A 20,499-nucleotide genomic window follows, 5' to 3' on the forward strand; every position below is an offset into this window, starting at 1 on the left:
TTCTTTCCCTGGTTCCAAGGTGTTTTCTATAAATACCAGAAGTCTATGTAATATAATTGTAGCATAACTATTTAAGTTGTGCAAATTCAACATCACTTCCTAGTTTTTATATTCAGTGGCCAATGGAGAAATTCAGAATGCCACTTCAAACATTTTTCTACCTCCACTCTCACCATTAAAAGACTTATAGAGCTGACTTACAGTTGGAGGCTACACTGCAGCAAATTCAGGAGTACAACAGAACATTTCACAACGGAGGGATTTGCTGGAAATTTCCAGTCCTCTTATTCAGACAATAATTGCATAGAATTGATTGGCTTAGAAGCTAAGAGCATGGAGGGGAGTTGTATGTGTTGCTGCAGCTCCTTAAAGAGTAACCAACACTTCCTGTGGAGGAGAATTAAAACTGGTTTGTATTTGCATGTTTGGAACATGACCCAGGGAATTATAGGTACATAGGGAGGAGGAGGAGGAGGAGGAGGGAGGGAGGGCTCATTCTTGTGACAATATTGAAAGTAACACTGGAAGAGGTTGCAGAAATGAGAGTTGCCTTTTTATGGCTACAAAGAGGACCCTTCTGAAACAGCATCTGCCAAATTTGCAAAGGGAAAGGTGGCAGAGCAGTTATTGGAGGGTCTTCCTCTCAGATGATGAACAAGTCAAACTTAGAGCTTTACAAAGTTAAGTATGTGCTGTTGCGATCTATTTAGAATGTACTGATATGACATGGCGTAAGTACACACTTATTCTTCACAGATATGTTCATTGTCATTACGGTACAGGAGGCCACCATTTGGCTATCACAGGCTGTTTTTTTAGAAAAAAGTTATGCTAAATATTCTGCTTAAAAACAAAATAAGCAAGGTTATGGTATAAAAAGTACACGCTGTAGGCACTTGTGGATAGTTCCTTAGATGATAGTGAATAAGAGGTCATTATCTCGTAATGAAAAGTATAAGAAAGAATTTTGATTCCATCTTGGAATAATGTCCCAACACTCAGCACTTTCCATATCCACGCAGAGATAGCTATGAGAGCCATGTGCTCATTAACACAGAGCACACAGATTGCAGATATTACCATTAGAATTGTTTGTCTAAAGCACAGACACACTGGAAAGAAACATCAATCCCCTGCTGACATTAAAATGCTTACTGCTTTGTGAAATTTGTTTTCCGAAGAAAATTCAGATAGCTAGGTTGGAGTTGATCCGGAGCTAGATGGTGGTGCACCGTTCACACATATACAAGTTCAAAGAATAACTGAATCTTGTAACACACTCTCCTTTGAGATTGTATCCATTATGTATTTCAGGAAATAGGTGCGTTGATTTGGAAGACTAGCTCAAGATTCTAATGGGCTTACCAGTCTGTGTGTTAATGTAACTCATCCATTAGCTACAGCTCATCACCATTAATTAGTCTCTGAGGCAGTTTGAGCCTCAGTTTCATCTGTGGTTCTCTAAAATAGACTTAGAAACCGAATAATGATTTGGTTCTGTCACGTTAAGTGTTTCCTGGGGGTACCTTAAGAAGCGCTGGATTATCCTTTACGTTTTGTTATAGTACTTGGCTAAGTTGAATATTGTGTTTCCAGAACCACTGATGGAATTTTCCATTTATCTCATGCACAAACAGCCACTTGTTTATGTTGGGGAAAATAAAAAAAGACCAACACTAAGACACATTTTGTTACAATACCAGTGACTATATTTCATAATAGAAATTATAATGCACTGTTCTCATAATACAAAAAACAGCACATCAGAGTCAGCATAGATTTCATGTCATCATCACTGGCTTTTCAATAAACACGAACCAAAATTGACAATCCATTACATCAACACAAGCAGTATCAAATCCCAATTTAACTAAATGTGGTAAAGCAATAATATATCACAGGTGATATAAATACAGGTGACTCTGAACTAGTGAAGCTGACTGCTTAACAGGGGCTAAATAAATAGAACTGAAATTGGACCAAAACAGTTTGATACTGAACGCATCCAGTCAATTTATGCTTGCAACTGAATGCTAACATCCCAATCTTATCCGTGGGCTTTCCACCTCAGGATCAATTACTCGGTGGTTTTTTTCGGCCTTCTGCGTCCTTCTTGAATTCTTCAAACTTCTTATAGATATTTGGAATCTGAAAAGAGAATAAAAATCTGAGGATAAACTTTCTGCTGTAAATGTACACATCAAAACCTGGCAATGAACCTTGATAAAACAAACTTCATTGGTTTGACCTATAGAGATTTCCTCTCAAGAGGTTAGATGGCAGATCCCAGTTTTACTGAGTTACGTGGAACCATCTTACCGCAGTAAAGCGTACTAGCCAATCATATTTGTGAGTTTTTAACCATGAAATATTAGTATCTAAATTACGGTAATGAAAATTTCTAAACCTGGTAAGTTGGGTGCAAAATTATTTCTGTTACAACCTTTCAACTCTGAGCATCTGATTGAGTTCATGAACTTTCCCACACGCGTGCCTGCACCTCACTGTTGGTGATGTGTTTTTAAACTATTTTCTTGGAAAAATCGCACTATTTGATGCATAAGCCTGTAGTAGAAAATGCAAAGCTCAAAACCTCATTTAGGTGAGCATCCATGTTGCGGAGAAGCAGTCGGTGGCAGGGACACAAGCATACATATTAGGAGCAGGAGGAGTAAGCCACTTTCACACAGTTTCAGAATCATGAGCTTAAGGTACTGGCCATTTTATCATTAACTTCAATGCTTTTGGGACAATTTCCAACACAGCAGGGCAATCCCATGGATCCTATCTATTCAGGTCACAATGAGTCCTGCATCCAGAATTCACAAAAATTATACTGCTGCTAACCTCATGTAAATTAATCCTGCATCCCATTGAAAGGGTAGAGCATTTGCGTATGTGGCCTGAAGCAGACTATATACCCAGAACAGTTTGGATTCAGCTATCCACGAAAGGTGGATGGATCTGAGTGTCAAGGCTGGGCAGCTTTTTGTTGCAATTATCCCAAAACTCCCCAAGGATCTGCTGATCACTGTTGAAGCTTCCTTTGTTAGTAAACAATTGCAGCTTTCTAAGCTAATCAATGGAAGTTTATCATGAACAAGCACCTGTGAATGGTCTAGGTGCAGATGTTAGACGGATGGGGATAACGTTGCATCTTTACTTAACTTCTTCCATATTAAAACTTAAGAGTACTTTTTGGACAACTCCTTTCCCTGATTAAAGATGCATCTTTGATTTGGGTAGTGTGAGTAAAACCACAAACGTCATCCTTCTCCGTACCACACCGGTCAACAGTTCCATTATTTAAGTAATAATAATTACATGTGGTTAACCTTGCCCCCACAAATCTAAGTTTTCAGTGAATTTGGGAAGCAAGTTTCTTTGACAGTCTTTCAACTTGAGGCAGTCAATCACATTTCTTGAAATTAATTAATTACACTTCCTCCAAAGATTGAGAGGAATTTTTGAGATATGCCTACAGTTCTAACATGAAATTCTAATTTCGTAGCCTGGTATGCATGTGAATCAAGAAACGTGAGTTACAAGCTACCCACCTATATCAAAGGTGCAGACATTTGTAAATTTTGCAGCAGCATGAATAGGTTATCTACATAAGGAACAAAATTGCCCTGAAGGAATTAGGTGGTTTTTACCATGGCTTCAGTGATTTGGAACCACTTGTGGACAAACATAATCCTGGGTCATCAGCAATCTGCTGGGGAGAGGGGCTAGATTTGAACTCACGACCACAGCTAATCCACTGCTATAACCACTATATGTTATCTGTCACAGAAACGAGGCTTAAAAAAGCCCCTTGCAATTATATGTCGCGAGTCGTTCTGGTTAAAGGGGATAAAATCTGAGCCACATTAGACTTACCATTGGAGTTAAAAACTACCAGATCCACTCTTGTACAATTGAGTGGGAATGTGGGTTCACACTTCTCAGGTATTGCACTATGGAATCAGCACACGATGGTTAAAACAGCTTTCAGTTCTGCTGAACAGGGGTATTTTGTGAAGGTTGGTCGACGAAAGAAAATGGGAAAGAACTGATCCATGTCTTAAAGATTTGGGACATGTGGTTTGATCACTGTTTATATTAATAAAGTCATCACAATGTTTGGCGGACCATACAACCATGATAATGGGATCATCAGGATTGTTGAACATGAATCATAGAAGATCATAGAAACCCTACAGCACAGAAAGAGGCCATTCAGCCCATCGAGTCTGCACCGACCACAATCCCACCCAGGCCCTACCCCTATATCCCTACATATTTACCCGCTAATCCCTCTAACCTACGCATCTCAGGATACTAAGGGCAATTTTAGCATGGCCAATCAACCTAACCTGCACATCTTTGGACTGTGGGAGGAAACCGGAGCACCCGGAGGAAACCCACGCAGACACGAGGAGAATGTGCAAACTCCACACAGACAGTGACCCAAGCCGGGAATCGAACCCAGGTCCCTGGAGCTGTGAAGCAGCAGTGCTAACCACTGTGCTAGCGTGCCGCCCTAGCAGTTGAGTTTCTCTTGGCTCCATATTATCTGAAATCAGTATTGTATGTCATTTAATGTATTGTAATTTAATGTTAGTCAGCGCGGAATATACAGATCAAAGGTAGAATTGGTACAAGTGTTTAGGGCTAATCAGTGTTTGCCATGGTCAGTCTGGAATGGTAACGCATGATATCCAAGTTGTTATATTGAATTGTGGACTCAAGGAATCATATAAACTAGATTCATGTTGTTTGATTTGACCAAGTACTCTTGTTGGATTGTGTAACATGAGCTCATCAAAGACAGGGACTTGATTGTGCAGTTGTAACAACTGATGTCTGTGTTTAAAGCAACAAAAAAGCACAAGAAAGCTGTCTTCCAAAGAGCACGTTATTCAAAGATAGTCAAGAGTATGTCACTGATTACTTTCCATGCCATGGAACACATTATGTATAAGGAAACAAAAAAAAAGAGAAATGAAAATAAAATAAACCAGTTCGATAACTTTGTAATGATGCTGGACTGAAAGATTATAGAAATACCAGAACCATAACACATTAGCATTGCGCCCTTCGATTAATGTCTTGACTTAAACAAAATTATCCCTGAGGTGCAATAATTAATTTTCATAAACATACCTGATAATTTTGAGCCAGATACATTCCCACTAGGTTTCCAAAAGTAAATCCTATCTGAAACAGAGCACACACAAAGTTATTAGGACAGGTGCCCACACATAACACTTTATATAGGAAAGAACATCATAAACATCTTTGAGCATGTGTACATATGACTAAATGTATACTCAAATCTGTCACATAAGGAATGTTAGGGTTGAAATCAATGGAAGTGCAGATGATTACGGAGGCACAGTGGTTAGCACTGCTGCCTCGCAGCACCAGGGACCCGGGTTCAATTCCCAGCTTTGGTCACCGTCTGGGCGGTGAGTCTGCACGTTCTCCCCACGTCTGCGTGGGTTTCCTCCGGGTGCTCCGGTTTCCTCCCACAGTCCGAAAGACGTGCTGGTTAGATGCATTGGCCATGCTAAATTCTCCCTCAGTGCACCTGAACAGGCGCTGGAGTGGGGCGATTAGGGGATTTTCACAGTAACTTCATTATAGTGTTAATGTAAGCCTTACTTGTGACACTAATAAACTTTAAAAACTTTTGACGGTCCTCTAAAAAGATATGCGAGGTGATAAAACTTGAGTTATGTGACTAGTAATGAAGTTTCAGTTGGTGCTTCCCTTGCCACAGTGTCTAATTATATTAAAGCAGCTCTGTGCACTTCAGTGCTCAGCAGCTGCTCCCATTCATTGCTGCCACGACGAAGACATTACGTCAGATTTTCTGCTCACATACATCAATGGCAGAGCCGCTCCACTCACATTTGCAGCAACCGACTAGTAATGAATTTTCATAAGGTAGCAAAGCTGTTCAGCATCATTAGCCCGCACAGAAACAAAGCAATACAAATATTAAAAGTAAGCTTAAGGAAGTGAAGTCAGAGATGGAATGGGTAATCACCAGTCAGAAAAAGTGGGGCAGGCAGGAAGTCAGTGAAGCCCCAGAAAGCATCTCACTCAAGAACCGTTTTTCTGTTGAGAAATGGAGATAGTGACAGTTCCTCTGGGGAGTGCAGCCAGAGCCAAGTTCACGGCACTATGGGTGGCTCAGCTGCACAAGGGGAAGGAGTAAGAGTGGAAGAGCAATAGTGGTCAGAGATTCGATAGTGAAGAGTGCAAATAGGTGTCACTGCGACTGCAGAGGTCACTCCAGGATAGTGTGTTGCCTTCCTGGTGCCAGGGTCAAGGATGTCACTGAACAACTCCAAGACAACCTGAAGGAAGAGAGTGAACACTCAGAGGTCGTGGTTCACATAGGTACCAACGACATAGGCAGAAAGAGGGAGGAGGTCCCACAGAAAGAATTTAGGGAGCTGGTTGATTGAAAAGCAGGACCTCAAAAGTTGTAATTTCTGGATTACTCCCGATGAATTCAGGAACAGAAGGATAGGGCAGGTGAATGTGTGGCTGAAGAGATGATGCAGGAGAGAAGGCTTTAGTTTTCCCGGATCACTGGATCCATGTCTGGGAAAGGTGGGAGCTGTACAAGTTGGACAGTTAGCTCTTGAACTGGAATGAGACCAACTTCCTTGTGGGGAGGTTTGCTAGTGCTGTTGGGGGGGGGGGGGGGGGTTTAAACTAATTTGGCAAGAGTTGGCTCACAGTTTGTAGGTATGATCAAATATAGAACAAAAACGGAGTCAGTCTGGAAGGCAGGGCAAAGAGATGCATGTTAAGGCACAAGGGAATATGGCACGGTTGAATGGCATTTATTTTAATGCAAGCAGTCTTACAGGTAAGACTGAGGAACTGAGGGCTTTGATTAACACATGAGGGTATGATGTTATTGCTGTCACAGAGGTATGGTTGAAGGAGGGGCAGGATTGGCAGTTCAGTATTCTGGGGTACAGAATTTTCAGACGAGATGGAGGATATAAAAAAGGACTTGGTGTTGCAATACCAAGGTGTCAATTACTGCAGTGAGGAGGGATGATATCTCCGCAAATATCATTTGATATATATCAAATATATATATCAAATGAGGGCAGATGGGTGGAAGTTAAAACAAAAAGGGGCAATCATGTGGCTGGACATGTACCATAGGCCCCCAAACTGTCAGGGAGAGGTAGAAGAGTAAATACGTAGACAAATCTGAGAAGTGTTAAAATAATAGGCTAATAATAGTAGGGGATTTCAACTTCCCCAATATTAATTGGATATTCAAAGTGTGAAAGGCTTTAGAGGGGGTGAAATTCTTAAACTGCATCCAGGTTTTTGAGCTTTTTGAGCCAGCACACAGAAAGTCCTGCAAGAGAGGAGACTTTTTAAGGAATGAAGCCGGGCAGGCGGTGGAGGTGTCAATGGGGTAGCATTTCGGGAATAGTGACCATAACTCGGTAGGATTTAAGGTAGTTATAGAAAAGGACAAAGATGGACTGGAAATAAGGTTTCTGGGGGATGGCTGATTTTAAAAGGATAAGACAGGATTGAGCCAAAGCGAACTGGGAGTAACTACATGTCGGAAGATTCACATCAGAATGGTGGGAGTCATTCAAAGATGAAATACAGAATGTACAATGCTAACATGTTCAAATAAGGGTAAAGGGTGGAACCAAGTGCAGAGAACCATTGATGCTTTAGGAGTACAGAAAGCGCAAGGGGTACTTAAAAGGAAAGAAATTAGGAGTGCGGAGAGGGGTCACTGGTGGGCAAAATCAAGGAAAATCCTAAGGTGCTCTATAAGTCTATTAAGGGCAAAAGGATAACCAGGGAACGAGTAGGACCCATTAGCGACCAAAATAGCAACCTGTGTGTGAAGCCAAAAGATGTAGGTGAGGTATTAAACTAATATTTTGCATGTGTTCACGATAAAAAAGGATGACGTAGGTATAGAAAGCAGGGATGGGGACTGTGATATAATTGAACAGATTAGCATTGAGAGGGAGGAAGTGTTAGCTGTTTTAGCAGGTTTAAAAGTGGGTAAATCCCCGGGCCTAGATGAGATGTATCCTAGGCTGCTGTGTGAGGCAAGTGGGGTAGATTTCTGGGCTCTGATGCTAATTTTCAAATCCTCTCTGGCCACAGGAGAGGTAAGATGTCTAACAACATCAGGTTAAAGTCCAACAGGTTTATAAACCTGTTGGACTTTAACCTGGTGTTGTTAGACTTCTTACTGTGTTTACCCCAGTCCAACGCCGACATCGCCACATCACAGGAGAGGTGCCAGAGGACTGGAGGACAGCTAATGTGGTACTATTGTTCAAGAGACGGAGTAGGGAAAAAGCAGGTAATTACAGACCAGTGAACCTAACATCAATAGTAGGGAAATTATTGGAAATATTTTTGAGGGACAGAATTAATTTCCACTTGGAAAGGCAAGGATTAATCAAGGATAGTAAGCATGGCTTTATCAGGGGGAGATCATGCCTAATACATTTAATTGAATTTTTCGAGGAGGTGACTAGGTGTGTAGATGAGGGCAGTGCAGTTGGTAGTTTGCACGGACTTCAGTAAGGCTTTTGACAAGGTCCCACACAGGAGACTGATCAAGATGGTACGAACCCATGGGGTCCAGGCCACTTTGGCAAATTGCATCCAAAATTGGTTTAGTGGCAAGAGGCAGAGGGTAATGGTTAAAGGTTGCTTTTGCGGCTGGAAGCCTGTGTACCACAGGGATCGGTGCTGGGTCTCTTGCTGTTTGTAGTGTACATTAATGATCTAGATATGCATGTGGGGGAGTATAATCAGTAAGTTTTCAGATGACACATGAATTGATGGTGTGGTAAATAGCAAGGAGGAGAGCCTTAGATTGCAGGATGATATACATGGGCTGGTCAGATGGGCAGAACAGTGGCAAAAGTGTGAGGTGATGCATTTTGGGACAAACAAGGCAAAACAATACCCAGTGAACGGTAGTATGCTAGGAAGTAGAGCACCAAAGTAGAGGATCTTGGAGTACATGTCCAAAGATCCCTGAAGACAGCAGGACAGGAGGATAAAGTGATTAAGAAGGATATGGCATACTTGCCTTTATTAGCCAAGGCATAGAATATAAGAGGAGGAGGTCATGATGGAGCTATATAAAACAGTCATTAGGTCCGCAGCAAATTACTTGCGCAGTTCTGGTCACCATATTTGAATGCACTAGAAAGGGTGCAGAGGAGATTCAACAGGATGTTGTCTGGGTTGGAGCATTTCAGCTATGAAGAGAGGCTGGGGTTGTTTTCCTTAGCGCAGAAAAGAGGTGGATAGGAAGAAACTATTCCCCTTAGTAGAGGGGTCAATAACTTGGAAGCATAGGTTTACGGTACGGAGCAGGAAATCTAGAGGGGATCTGAGGAAAAAACAGAGGATGGTGGGAACCTGAAACACTCTGTCTGAAAGGGGTAAAGGCAGGAACCCTCAGAATATTTAAGACACATTTAGATGAATACTTGAAACACCATTGCACACAAGGCTTCAGACCAACTGCTGGAAAAATGGGATTAAAATAGATTGGTGTTTGATGGTCAGTGCAGACACGGTGGGCCTTCTGTACTGTAGAGCTCTATGACTAATGTCTTTGACTAAGTTATTGGTCATCTGACTTACGTGGCTCGGAGTCGGACTTTGTTTTATAATGTTCCTGTGAAGTGCCTTGCGACATTTTATTATGTTAAAGGCGCTAAGAAGCAATTCAGAGAAGGTTTACTGGACTGAAAATTGGAATGTGTGGGTTGTCTTATGAGGAAATATTGGAGAGGCTAGGCTTGTATGCACTGGAATTTAGAAGATAAGAGATAATTTGATTGAAACATACAAGATCCTGATGGGTCTTGACAGGGTGGATGTGGAGAGGATGTTTCCTCTTTTGGAGAATCTCGAACTAGGGGGCCACTGTTGAAAAATAAGGGGTTGTCCAGTTAAGACAGAGATGAGGAGAATTCCTTTCTCTCAGAGGGTTGAGAGTCTGCGGAAATCGCATCCTCAAAAGGTAATGAAAGCAGAGTCTTTGATTATTTTTAAGGCAGAGGTAGAAAGATTCTTGATAAGGGGGTGAAATGTTATTGGGGTTAGAGGGAATGTGGAGTTGAGGTTACAATCACATCAGTCATGATCTTATTGAATGATGGAGCAGCCTCGAGGGGCTGAGTGGTCTACTCCTGCTTCTAATTCTATGTTCATAGATAAGTTGCTAGCCATCTATGACCAGATCAGGTTGGACCATATCTAGTGTGACTAAGCCTCATTCTCCTCTGCCAATAACACCCACTTTTCCAGATTGATAGTGGCTTTGTTTCTCCATTGCAAACTGTCTCCACAAAGCTCTCTCTCCTCCAAGTGCAAGGAGAACAAGGATTAACAGTAATGCACGCTCATGTAGCATCTTTTAAAAACATCCCACGGTGCTGTGCAGGAGCATTTAAAACTAAAATATGACACTGAACTTCATAGTTATTAGGTTAGATGATCGAAGGATTGGTCCAAATTGTTGGTTTTAGAGAGGGTCTAAAAGGAAGAAAGTGAGATAACGAGGTGGAGAGCTTAGGGCCTAAGAAACTGAAGGCACGGCCACCAATGGTGCAGCAATTAAAACTGGGGATGTTCAAGGTGATGAAGGAGCAGCGCTCCGAAAGCTCGTGATTCCAAATAAACTTGTTGGACTTTAACCTGGTGTTGTGAGATGTCTTACTGTGCTCACCCCAGTCCAATGCATCTGACCTATGTGGCTCGGAGTCAGACTTTGTTTTATAATGTTCCTGCGAAGTGCCTTGCGACATTTTATGTTAAAGGCGCTAATGTTTATTATGTTAAAGGCTTTATTATGTTAAAGGCATCTCCATATCAAAGGTAGAAATAGGCAGTCTTAGTGATGGTACAAATGAGGTCGGAAGTTCTTCTCGGGATCAAATGTGACAGCGAGGTTGCAAACAGACTGACTTAATCTGTTGCCAGGGAGAGAGATGGAGTCAGTAGTTAGGGAATGGAGTTCAGAGCAGGGACAAAAAAAAGGCTTCAGTTCTCCTAGTATTAGAGGAAATTCTTGCACATCTAGTACGAGATACTGGAAATGCAGTCTGATCATTTCAAAATAGTGCAGGAGTCAAGAGAGGTAAAATTGAGACTAATTCATAAGAACATAAGAACTGGGAGCAGGAGTAGGCCATCTGGTCCCTCAAGCCTGCTCCGCCATTCAATAAGATCATGGCTGATCTTTTTGTGGACTCAGCTCCACTTACCCGCCCGCTCACCATAACCCTTAATTCCTTTACTGTTCAAAAATGTATCTATCCTTGCCTTAAAAACATTCAATGAGGTAGCCTCAACTGCTTCACTGGGCAGGGAATTCCACAGATTCGCAACCCTTTGGGTGAAGAAGTTCCTCCTCAACTCAGTCCTAAATCTGCTTCCCCTTATTTTGAGGCTATGCCCCCTAGTTCTAGTTTCACCTGCCAGTGGAAACAACTTCCCTGCTTCTATCTTATCTATTCCCTTCATAATCTTATATGTTTCTATAAGATCTCCCCTCATTCCTCTGAATTCCAATGAGTATAGCCCCAGTCTACTCAGTCTCTCCTCATAAGTTAACCCTTTCAACTCCGGAATCAACCTAGTGAATCTCGTCTGCACCCCCTCCAGTGCCAGAATATCCTTTCTCAAGTAAGGAGACCAAAACTGTACACAGTACTCCAGGTGTGGCCTCACCAGCACCTTATACAGCTGCAACATAATCTCGCTGTTTTTAAACTCCATCCCTCTAGCAATGAAGGACAAAATTCCATTTGCCTTCTTAATTACCTGCTGCACCTGCAAACCAACTCCTTGAGATTCCTGCACAAGGACACCCAGGTCCCTCTGCACAGCAGCATGCTGCAATTTTTTACCATTTAAATGATAGTCCATTTTGCTGTTATTCTTACCAAAATGGATGACCTCACATTTACCAACATTGTACTCCATCTGCCAGACCCTCGCCCACTCACTTAGATTATCTATATCCCTTTGCAGACTTTCAGCGTCCTCTGCACACTTTGCTCTTTCATCCATCTTAGTGTCATCTGCGAATTTTGACACACTACATACACTTGGTCCTCAACTCCAAATCATCCATGTAAATCGTAAACAACTGCAGTCCCAACACTGATCCAAGGCACACCACTAGTCACTGATCGCCAACCAGAAAAACACCCATTTATCCCCACTCTTTGCTTTCTGTTAGTTAACCAATCCTCTATCCATGCTAATACATTACCCGTAACACTGTGCCCTTTTATCTTATGTAGCAGTCTTTGGTGCGGTTGGCTTATTGCTTCCACCCAATCATGATTTAAATGAATGGTGGAATAAACTTGTTCCCATGTTATATGTTCCACTCTTAGCTTGCCAATCATCGCCAGAGTATCTGCAGCAATGGATTCTCTTTGTGACCTTTTCTCAAGATTTCGCCAATTCTTTACCAAACCACCAACCCTCTCTCCCTGCAACTGAAGGTGTATTTACCAATGGTGGAGTGATTAAAATCGGAGATGCTGAAGAGGCCAGAATTGGAGGAACAGTTGATTTGTACCGCAACTCCATTTACCCTTTTTGTTCCTTATCCTATGTACTCATTCCTCAAAAACTGAGAATATTGATTCAACTGAAAATATTTACACCAAGATCAATATCAGTGCAGACTTGATGGGCCAAAGGGCCTCCTCTGTATTGTATGATTCTATGTACATACTTTTGTTGGCAAGAGTTTCAGATTTTGACTTATCTTGGAGGGTTGTGGAGCACAAAGAGATTACAAAGATAGGGAGAGGAGGCCAAGGAGGGATTTAAAACAAGTTTGAGAATTTTAAATCAAGATGTTGCTTGCATAGGAGCCAATGCAGATCAGCAAGCACAAGAGCACATCAACCTCTATGTCTCCATCATTTCCCTTGGGATGTTTTCACCACCTGTGTTGTCAGACTACTTGTCTGCTATTCACACTGGGTTAAGCTGCAAGTTCCTCCAGCTGAACACTGGGAAGATTGAGATCACTGTCTTTGGTCCCTGCCACAAACTTCATATCTTTGTCATTGATATTATCCCTCTCTCTGGTCCACCCAGCACCACTGCCCTTGCTGGCTTACATTGGTCCAAGGACCCATAACATCTCTAATTTTAAATTATCTTTATTTCCTTCTGGATCTCAGGCCATTGCAATGCTACAACCACCACCAACCTTACAACTGCTTCCCAAAACTCTCCACTCCATCAACTCTGACCTCTTGTGCATCTCTTCCTTCCATTTTGACACCATTGGTAGCCCATGCCTTCAACAGTTTAGCCCTCATGCACTTGAATTCCCTGACTAAACTCCTCTGCACTTCCTCCTTCTCCTTCAAGAACCTCCTTGAAAGCAAATTCTTTGACTAAGATGTTAGTCACCAGGCTTAATCTTGTCTTTGGTTCGCCATCCATTTTTCGTTGATTACTTTTTCAACTTTACAGGTACTATCTAATAACAAGTTGCTGAATCTGTAAAGAGAAAACAGGTGCTTATCTTGATAATATATATCTAAAATGCTCACTTATCTTTTCCATCTATGGATACTAGCTGATCTGTGGCATATTTCTAGCATTTACTGCAACAAAGCCTTTCTTACTGTTTTGATAGTTTTATTGTTATAATCTCCACATTTGAGATGAAACTTCGAATATGTATTAGCCATGAGAATTTTTAAGAATACAGCTAAATGTGAGGCCCTTCCAACTCACTGCAACTCTTTTCAGTCTCGCAATCCTCTGAGATCCCTGTGTTCCTCCATTTCCTTCCCTCCACCACTGGTGGCTGTGCTTCAACTCTCCAGGTCCCAAGTTCTGGAATTCCCCTACTAAACCGCTCTGTCTGTCCACCCTCACTTCAGAAACAGCTTAAAACCTACCTCTTTAAATCAAACTTTTCATCAACCTACCTAATATCTTACGTGGCTTGGTATCAAATTTTGATTCTGAATTTTACATTGGGATATTTTACAATATTAAATATGCTGCATAAATGCAAATTATTGTCAAAATAAAAGCATGCAGAGGTATGAAGAGAAATGTTTATTAAAAAATCTTTCTCCCAACAGCAGTTTTTAAGCAGTGAGTTCTTGGAACACTCCCATAATAAACACAGCTTGGCTGAGCCTCAGAGCTGAATGCTGAGTCACAGCTAAATTGGGTGGGTCACAAGCTGCACTGGAAAATATTTCTTAAACTTTCAAGTCAGTCAGATGGCAAAGACCAACTTGTTCTTGTGGAAATTATGAACAGATGCAACAGAATCTGCATCTATTGTTTATGCATGAACATGATATAGCATAAAGTGGCTGTCTGAAGGGCAAATTTACTTCATCATTCCATATCCTGGCCCCTCTCTAAAATCTCGGGTTCACCGGATATGACAGACCAGGAGATCCACAATGACTTATTTTAATATACTAAAGTCCTCTGTCAAAGGCTGTCCACTTGCACGTCTAACATTGCCCGTCTTCACCCCATCATTCGTCCATTTATGTACATAATGGGTCCCTCCACGTTTAATTACTCTCTACTTCGGTCCTTGCTGACTTTTTGATGTTCCACTTTGTCCTAAACTCGGCTGCTTGTATGGTAACCCATACCAAGATTTGTTCGTCCATCACCATAACCCTCAATGACCTATATAGAAACCAGTCCACCTCTATCCTGCCTCAACTCTGCAAGCCCCCGCCCAAACTGTGTCTTCATCTAACTCCTGTCTCCTTTCTGTCTATCCTCTGTTCAGCCCCAACACTGAAACTAAAACTGTCAACCAACTAACTCGCACTGATTTTCCTGAACTCTGTCTTTCCTCCTCCCATTTTCCTCTTAAGAACCTTCTATAAATCCACTACATTTGAACAGGAGGAGGTCATTTAGCCTCTTGGACCTGTTCCACTACTTGAGATCATAGCTGATCCTAGATCTCACTCCCCGCCTTTGCCTCATATCTTTCAATACCTTTGGTAAATAAAAATCCATCAATTTGGATTTAAAAGCAACAATTTATCTTGCATCAATTGCTGCTTGTGAAAAAGCATTCCAAAGTTCTACCAGCTTTTGTATGTAGATATGGTTTCTAATTTCACTCCTGAAAAGGTCATTCTCTCTCATTTTTAGACTATGCCACTAATTTAACTCTTGGGAGTACAGGTATCCTTCCTAAGGTGTGATGTCCAAAACTGCTCAGCAGTCTCTCAGGTGTGATTTAACCAGAACTTTTTAAAGCTAGAGTCTCTGGACTCTTTAGATTCTTGGATATAAAGGGCAGCGTTCTGTTAGTCTTTTTGATTATTTTCTGTACCTATTTGCAACATATTAATGATCTTATGCGCCTGGGCCACAAGTCTCTTTTGACTTCCACTGTTTCTAGCTTTTGCCTGTTCTAGACCAAAGTAGCTAACCTCACATTTACCTCCACTGAAATCAATTTGCCACAATTTTCACCATTCACTTAATGTCCATCCATGCTGTTTATAATACCGGCTATTTTTGTGTTATTGGATAGAAGGCCACATATCCAAATTTGCCAATCTAAATCATTAATAAATATAGTGAATATGTGAGGTCTCAATGCAGATCCATGCAGGAAATCACTTCACATCCTGCCAGTTAGGGTACCTAATTATTATGTCCATTCTGTCTCATGCTGCCCAGCTAATTTCCTAACCAGGCAAATAATTTGCCTTCAATCTCATGAACTTCAACTTTAGACTTTAACTAACATTCTCATGAGAGGGACCTTATTAAATGTCATCTAGAAATCCATAGACATCCCCATTACTTTCATCATTAGTTTTTTAAAAAATCAATCAGGTGTCACTGAGGCTTTATGAATCCATATTTGCTCCCTGATTAAGGTTTTCAGTCACTCTATTCTTAATTATGGACTCTAGTAATCTCCAAACAACAGATGTTAGACTAACTGATCCATAATTCCCTGGATTCCCACTGTCAACTTTCTAAATAGCAGAATGACATGCACAATTTTCCCAACCTCAAAGAACAAATCAAGAGAATTTTCCAATTTTATAGTTAAGAGTATCTCGAATGTTCTAACCTAATTTCTTCAAAACTCGGGAAATAAACCATCTTTCCCATAGTTATCCTATTTTTTTCCCCTTTTGAAAGCTACAATTGAAATTTCCTCCAGCACCCTTTCAGGCAGTGATTCCGAATCCTAATCACTCTCTGGGTAAGAAAGTATTTCCTCACATATCAGTTTAAATCTGTGCCCTCTGGTTCTCGACCCCTCCACTAATGAGAACAATTTTGCTCTATCTACTCTGTCTAGACCGCTCATGATTTTGAACACCTCAATCAAATCTTCTCTCAAATTTCTCTTCCTCAAGGAGAACAACCTCAGTTTTTTTCCAATCCATTGATGTAACTGAAGCCCTTAATCCCCGACATCATTCTCGTAAATCTTTTCTGCAACCTCGCTACAGCTTTCTTATTACTTCCTAAAGTGCAGTGCCTTAAACTGGACACAATACTCCAGTTGAAGTCAAACCAGTTTTATAAGGATTAATCATGACTTATTTGCTTTGTACTCTATGCCTTGATTTATAAAGCCCAAGATCATCTAAGCCTTTTTAATCACTTTCTTAATCTGCCATGTCATCTTCCCTTTGCTGTGCCTCTTCAAACTTGTACCCTCGAGTTTATACTGCTTCTCCTTGTTCTTCCTGCTAGCATGTAATATTTCCCTGCATTGAATTTCATCTGCCACCTGTATTCCCATTCCATCAGCCAGATCAGATATGGAGTATTGTGCAGTTTTGGTCTCCACATTTAGGAAAGGACATACTTGCACTGGAGATGGTCCAACAAAGGTGCACTAAATTGATCCATGGGATGAGGGGATTATCATATGGAGAGAAGCTGAGTAAATTGGGCTTATACTCTCTGGAGTTTAGAAGAATCAGAGGCAATCTCATTGAAACATACAAGATTCTGAAGGGGCTTGAAGTGGACACTGAGAAATTGTCTCTGTTGGTTCAAGGAGTATAATACAGGGACGTAGCCTCAGGATAAGGGACCAATTATTTAGAACTGAGATGAGGAGATATGACTTCCCTCAAAGGGTTATGAATGTTCCATCATTGAATCCATTTAAAGCTGAGATAGACAAATTTTTGGTGTCTCAGGGCATCGAAGAATATGAGAAACGGGCAAGAAAGTGGAGCCGAAACTGAAGAACAGCCATTATCGTACTGAATGGCAAAGCCAGCTCGATAGGCCATTTGATCTACTCTGGTTCCTGCTTCTTGTGTTCTCACCTCATCTCCAGGGCCTTCACTCACAGTGGGAAAGGCAGGAAGCAAGAGGAAGGGACCACGACGGCCAGGAGAGTCCCAGAGTAGCAGAGGTTGTGAACTGGAGAGTCAGGGCAGAATAGTTCTGAAGAAAGATCATGACATGAAACATTAACTGTTTCTCTCACTCCAGAGATGCTGCCAGACCTGTTATGTATTGCCAGCAATTTCTCTGCTTATTTTTAATGTTCTGAATATATTGTCAGCTCTTGCTCAGTTGATAAGTTGGTAGCACTGTTGCCCAATTAAGAAAGTTTGAATCACAGAAAGTCTACTTCACTCATCATGCACCAGCCAAAAAACAAGCCACTTAGCCCAATCCCACTTCCCAGCATTTGGTCCATAGCCAGGTTACAGCACTTGAACTGCATATCTAGATAGCTTTCAAGTGAGTTGAGGGTTATTGTCTCTCGAGCAGTGAGTTCTAAACTCTACTACCCTTTGGGTGAAAATATTTTTCCCTCACTGCCTTCTAATCTTCTACTGATACCATATTGGGAGCTGGGATGTTAAACAGGGCAGAGTGTCACTTATGAGTGAGCTTGCGAATTGAACAAATTGAACTCGTACATTTTAAAAGAGTGGCAAGAATCAAAACACCTCACTCTTTTGAACCAGAGTGATCAATGCTCTTATGAACATTACTGAGTTGGAGTAAAAAGTTGTGAACTCAAGTGCCACTCATTCACATGAGCACAAAAATCTTGGCTGACTTTGCAGTGAGATATTGAGGGAGTGCATTACTGTCAAAGGTGTTGGATTTCAGGTAAAGACCTTAATACAAGGCCGGGTCTGAAGACATAAAAGAACACGTCCAGGTATTTCTGGTGTCCAGTTCAATTTTATCCATCAATTAACACCACTGAAAATAGATTATCTTATCACATCATTGCTGTTTGTGGAAGTTTGCTGTGTGCAATTTATCTGCTGCGTATCCCCTATGTTCCAACAGTGATGGCACTTTAAACAGACTTCATCGGCCGTATAACTCTTTCGGACATCTTGCGGCTGTGAAAGGTTTAATAGAAATGCAAGTCTTTCTTTTCATTAAAGAATACATACGGAGCAAGCAGGTGTGTGAAGAAGCAGATTTTACGGGCCAAATGGGTATTGCTGTGTTATGACCGCTTCCCATTTCTGAAATATCTTCCAGAATTACAACTTTACAGGATCTCTACTATCTTCCTAGTCTGGCCTTTTGTATATCCATCAGTTAGCTAGCTTCTAAGCTTTGGAATTAACTCTCTTGCTTCCTTTAAAAGCACTCCTTAAAACTTATCTATTTGACCAAGTTTTTGATCATCTGTCCTAGCATCCCACATAGCAGAGTGAAAATTTTGTTCCACATAGTTTTAAATTCCTTGAGACATTTAAGTAAATTATATATGCTTCATAAATGCAAGCTGTTATTGTTATTGGTAAGGAAATCAAGTGATATAAAGTTTAAAGTTTTATTATTTATTCGTGTCACAAGTAGGCTTACACTGCAATGAAGTTACTGTGAAAATCCCATATATTGAGTTACGGCAAGTAAATGGAGTTGATGTACAAATCACTCATGTTCTGAATGAATAGCAGAGTGGGTCTGAGGGATTGAATGGCCTCCTCCTAGTCCTATGGTTGTAAGAATTACCAACCTTTGCAAAGCAGGTCAGAAAAAAGATGGCGTGGTTTTATCGAGGTGCACCCCTAACAGCTCCATAATGCTCTGTGGGTTGTTATGATGTGGAGATGCCGGCGTTGTACTGGGGTAAACACAGTAAGAAGTTTAACAACACCAGGTTAAAGTCCAACAGGTTTATTTGGTAGCAAAAGCCACACTGTTGGACTTTAACCTGGTGTTGTTAAACTTCTTACTCTGTGGGTTGTTCCCAGGGATGCAGAGATAAACATTAACTGCCAATGGAGGACCATCAACTCAAGGAAAGCATTTTTGGTCAGTCTGAAATGAATTTGTTGGTCCTCCAGTGCCAAGAGCTGTCAATGGCCCAAGGTTCAGGAATACATGCCAAGGAACACACTGCCACAAAAGGACATGAGGCTCTCTCACTATGGTCCACCAGGGGTCTGAAAACTGTATAAAAACTCAAGCTATAATTTTGACATGCGACATTGTAATTAATTGGAAATGTAGTAACATACAGCAGTAAGAAACATTGTTTTGCACTTAATGTAATGTAAACGTTGAACTGTCATGTAATATTTGTATAATTTTATGAAGATATGGGGGGGGATAAAGTCCGAATGATTAAGCTCCAGACACACTGGCTGGAGAGGCGACAGGGAGCTAACGCCCAGAGAGCAGGAGCCCGGTCGGTAAAGGAGGGAGACTCTGGGGGAAGTTGGTGCCCCGGTCACCCGCTCACAGCGGCTTCAGCGAAGGAAACACACCCTTACCCCTCACTTACCAGGAACTGGAACATTCTGCTCTCTAGACCGAGGTGTACACCTGGGCCTCGCTCTCACTCCGCCTTCTCCACACCGCCCAGCGCAAGAGTGCGCAGGCGCGCCCTCACTCCGTGGCGGCGGGCCGATGGCACCACCATGTTGGGAAGGTCGTTGCGCCCCTCCCCCCGGGTCAACAACAGGAATCCGTCTCCTCTCAAAACTTCACGGGAAAGAGGAGGTCAATGCGTGACCTTCCCAAGATGGCGCTGCGCTGGTGCCGTTGGCCTGACGCCATGTCCGGCTGGCAGCTGCAGTTTCCGGTTGCTGTGCAGCCGGCTGGCGAGAGTCAGTGAGGAGTGCTATCCTGAGAGGGCCGGTTCCAGCTGGGGATGACGGACCGCGCTCCACTGCTCGAATACGAGGAAGGTCCCTCTGTCACCTTCCCGTCCTGGGATGGCACCAGCCCGGCTGCCGGCAACGGAGCCGGATTAGCGCCCGGCGTGTCCGGCGGCGGAGCTGCCGAGAGCTGGAGCCCGGGGTCGGAGCGGGAGGCGGCCGCGACTCCGGGAGCTCAGCAGCAGGAGGAGGAAGAGGAGCAGGTGGTGGCGGTGTTTGTGGTGACTTTCGACACCAGAGCAGGTGAGAGGCCGGGTTCTCAACAGCAGCATTCCCCCCATACAGAGTCCGCAATTAAAATGGCTGC

General features: G+C 42.1%; 2 protein-coding genes across 3 annotated transcripts in view; one reads left to right on the top strand and one right to left on the bottom strand.

Annotated features, from left to right (window-relative positions):
- Positions 1–320: 320 nt before the first annotated feature.
- stmp1 (short transmembrane mitochondrial protein 1) lies at positions 321–20,004 on the bottom strand. Its single transcript, XM_078219967.1, has 3 exons — positions 19,817–20,004; positions 5,149–5,202; positions 321–2,148 (listed from the first exon to the last, which is right to left on the bottom strand). Exons 1-3 carry the CDS (start codon positions 19,829–19,831, stop codon positions 2,074–2,076), a joined length of 144 nt encoding a protein of 47 aa, XP_078076093.1. The 5' UTR covers positions 19,832–20,004; the 3' UTR covers positions 321–2,073.
- A 101-nt stretch (positions 20,005–20,105) lies between these two features.
- The window catches only part of dennd11 (DENN domain containing 11), a 40,492-nt gene continuing 40,098 nt past the window's right edge, over positions 20,106–20,499 (top strand). For both annotated transcript variants that reach the window (XM_078219968.1, XM_078219969.1), the window contains exon 1: positions 20,106–20,435. In XM_078219968.1, the coding sequence (XP_078076094.1) occupies positions 20,186–20,435 (250 nt within the window). In that variant the 5' untranslated portion in view covers positions 20,106–20,185. The remainder of the gene's footprint in view (positions 20,436–20,499) is intronic.

The sequence above is a fragment of the Mustelus asterias genome, chromosome 9 (genome assembly GCF_964213995.1).
Source record: "Mustelus asterias chromosome 9, sMusAst1.hap1.1, whole genome shotgun sequence".
Lineage (NCBI taxonomy): Eukaryota > Metazoa > Chordata > Chondrichthyes > Carcharhiniformes > Triakidae > Mustelus > Mustelus asterias.